The sequence below is a fragment of the Pinus tabuliformis genome, chromosome 1_2 (assembly GCF_031772625.1).
Source record: "Pinus tabuliformis cultivar Carrire ecotype Pingquan chromosome 1_2, CPIR1, whole genome shotgun sequence".
NCBI classification, from domain to species: Eukaryota; Viridiplantae; Streptophyta; class Pinopsida; order Pinales; family Pinaceae; genus Pinus; species Pinus tabuliformis.
Window position 1 is genome coordinate 1,135,091,301 of NC_142298.1, and position 3,218 is coordinate 1,135,094,518.

At 44.4% G+C, this 3,218-nt stretch overlaps 1 protein-coding gene across 2 annotated transcripts; it reads left to right on the plus strand.

Moving 5' to 3' along the window:
• The first annotated feature begins 370 nt into the window (after window positions 1-370).
• LOC149210163 (uncharacterized) lies at window positions 371-2,915 on the plus strand. 2 transcript variants are annotated; one of them, XR_016252939.1, is made up of 3 exons: window positions 371-1,264; window positions 1,364-2,254; window positions 2,610-2,915. XR_016252939.1 is itself a non-coding variant. In XM_089396650.1 (2 exons), the coding sequence occupies exons 1-2, from the start codon at window positions 1,051-1,053 to the stop codon at window positions 1,519-1,521; spliced, it is 372 nt and encodes a 123-aa protein (XP_089252776.1). In that variant the 5' UTR covers window positions 371-1,050; the 3' UTR covers window positions 1,522-2,915. The 2 variants fall into 2 exon arrangements, 1 of the variants encoding a protein (XP_089252776.1); XM_089396650.1 differs by having other exon boundaries at window positions 1,364-2,915.
• The last annotated feature ends 303 nt before the right edge of the window (window positions 2,916-3,218 follow it).

Consider the following 3,218-nt stretch of genomic DNA (forward strand, 5'->3'; position numbering starts at 1 on the left):
AAAAAAAGAGGAATTTCTCGAAGATACCGGGTTTCTAAAGTCTGGTCCCAGCAACAACTGAAATATTAAGATGCTGTTCAAACATGCCAGTTGTCATCCACGATAACTTGACTGCAAAAAGGATAGATTCGTGGAAACTGAACCACATGTTATGTGTGGTCAGTGACGTCATTGTATGTCGCTTTTGATATGTGCCATCGATGAAATTGCCAGTCACTTGTTAATTCCACCGTTGAAATAATTAATTATAGAAAATGAGTTAATTCCTTCAAATAATAAATTAATAAAAATATAGAAAAAAGAGTTAATAAATTTGGTCCATTCAATGTGTGGGAGGACCCTGTCTGGCGAGTGAGATAAGAAACTGGCGAGTGAGATAAGAAACTCTGAAACCTATCGTATTTCAGAGCGGTTTTGTTCTGAACTTATTGGCACGTAGCAAGGGAGAGAGGGCGCAACAAAGGCCGAGTGAACTAGTGGAAACTTCGGTCATCTTCTGGTAGGCGCTCTGCACTTGTATTTTGTATTTAGATCAACCAGACGTTTCGTTTCGTTTCATGTAATCCAATCTGTGGCGGAATGGCATCCTTGGATCCTCCACCTCTACATCCACCGGACGATCGTGTAATTCTAATCTATGGCAGTATGGCATCCTCGGATCCTCCTCCACTTCTGCATACACCTGGTATGCCAACCAGAACTGCTGTGTGTATTATGACTTCATTGACCACCGTTGCCCAGATTGCAGGAGAACATTGGCCGCCTACCTACCCGATCATCTTTGCAAGCACGGATTGCGAGTGTTCCTAGATCACCAGGAATTGCAAGAGGGAGATTGCTTTGACATCTCAAATGGAGGGGGCTATTTGAACAGCCTCAATTCACATAGCAATTTTCTCTCCTCGATATGCTGAATCAAGTTGGTGTTTGAAGGAGATCGGGTTGAGAGTTAACTCTAAGACAACTATCATTTAGGTCTTCTACGCTGTCCAACCATCAGAACTTCGGTGGACGCAGTGCGAAACAAGACTGTATGATAGGGTTTTGAGCATGCTGCCATGGGATCTCTGCATGCTCTGTTGTCCAGGGGCCGAGAATAAAGTGTATGCTGGATGTGCGCGGTCGTTCGAAGAGAGGAGAACAAGCAGCTGTCAAACTGGTGAGAAGAAGCCACGATATGACTCCAGCACTATTAAAGAGTGGAGAGCCACTCTTTTTAATGTTGCAGGCATAAGGGGTTTTGACATGGGAAAACTCATAATGGGTGAGAACTCTGATTTTTGCTGTTAGTCTCAGCTTTATTTATTGGATTGATAGGTATATTGCATTTCTGACTCGTAATTGTACTCTGGATATTGTTTAGCGATGAGCAACAGCTTCTCAAAAGGTTGTGGAAGGTTTTCACTTGTCCGGCTGCTTCCATCTGCAGAGGCTCCCAGACTCCCTTGGCAGCTTGACGAGCCTCCAAACTCTCGACTTATGCGGCTGCTTCCAGCTGCAGAGGCTCCCAGAATCGCTTGACGGGTTGACCAGTGTCCAATCTGCGGCCGCTTCCAGATTCCTTCGGCAGCTTGTCGAACCTCCAAACTCTTAATTGACCCGCTGATTCCATCTGCAGAAGCTTCCAGATTCCCTTGGCAGCTTGATGAACCTCCAAACTCTTCACTTATTCAGCGGCTCAAGCTCCCAGATACCCTTGGCGGCTTGACGAACCTCCAAAGCCCTTCATTTGTTCCGCTGCTACCAGCTGCAGAGGCTCCCAGATTCCCTTGGAGGCTTGACATGACTCCAAACACTTCACTTGTTCAGCTGAGGCGGCTCCCAGATTCCCTTGGCGACTTGACGAACCTCCAAACCCTTAAATTGTTTGGCTACGACCAGCTGCGGAAGCAACCAGATTCCCTCGGCAGCTTGACGAGCCTACAACCTCTTCCCTTGTTCGGATGCTTCTACCTGCAGAGGCTATCAGTCTGCTTGAGGAACCTCCAAGCTCGACTTATCTGATTGCTTCCATCTGCAGAGTCTCTCAGATTCTTTTGCAGCTTGACGAGCCTCCAGACGATTGACTTGTCGAGTTGCTCCGACTTGCAGAGGCACCCAGACTCCCTTGGCAACATTACGAACCTCCAGACGATTGATTTGTCCAGCTGCTCCGACTTGCAGAGGCTCCCAGACTCCTGTGACAACTGAACAAAACTCCAAAGGATTGACTTCTTCGGCTGCTCCGATTTGCAAGGTTTACCGGGTTCCTTTGGTAACTTAACGAATCCTTTGCTTGTCCACCTGCTCCCACTTGGAGAGGCTTCCATATTCATAATTTCTGCATTTAAAAAGCAAATCGTTGGAAATACTTTCATTCAGTCTTCTAAGGAGCTTGAACGAATTAGCGCTCAACTTTTGCTAAGGATTGAAATGTTTGCTCGATTCCATTAGAATGTTGACTCTTAATAGAGGATTTTCAGTAAAGAAACCCGCCATTCAATAAAAGATGGAGGGGGAATTGAAACATTTAGCAATTTAAGAGACTCTTTGGAGGTATATCCTATTCTGTAGGTGTTTTCTTCAACCTTCAAGATGTCGAAAGTAAGAATTGTAATGGTCTGGTATAGGTTGGAGCATTTCCAACAACTCTGATAATCCTGAAATTGGAGGCCAGAGCCGCATTGACGAGAGTAAGAGGGCTTTCTGGTGTTTCAAAACTTCCAACTGTTGAACACTAGCTGGTGCATAGAATTGGAGGAGCCGCCGAAGTATTGATGCATTGGTGAAGAGCTTATGGCGTCTCATTTGAGAAAGCTTCGAAAGCCGATTATTAGCTGGTGCATGAATTGTAGGAGCTTCCAAGGACATTATGGACTTAATGTATTTTTTTTATTTTCAAAGAGAATTTTATGAACATGATGGATTTAATCTAATTTTTCCAAAGAGATGTTTCTTGATACTCTTTCTTATGTACATGGATGGATGCCATCCCTATATTCGTTAATTTATCCCTATATTCATTTCCTTTGTAGTCTTCTCTATATCCATGGATGTAATCCCTAGATTCATTTTCTTGTTACTCTTTCCTATATTCATAGGTATCATAGATATCATCATGGATGGATGGCATTTCTATCAAACCGGTTTGGGAGCCTCACCCAGGAATTTGAACCAAGCAGTTGCTAACCCATCTCAGCCTTGGGAAACCCAGGGAGTTCGAACTGGCAATTCAAATC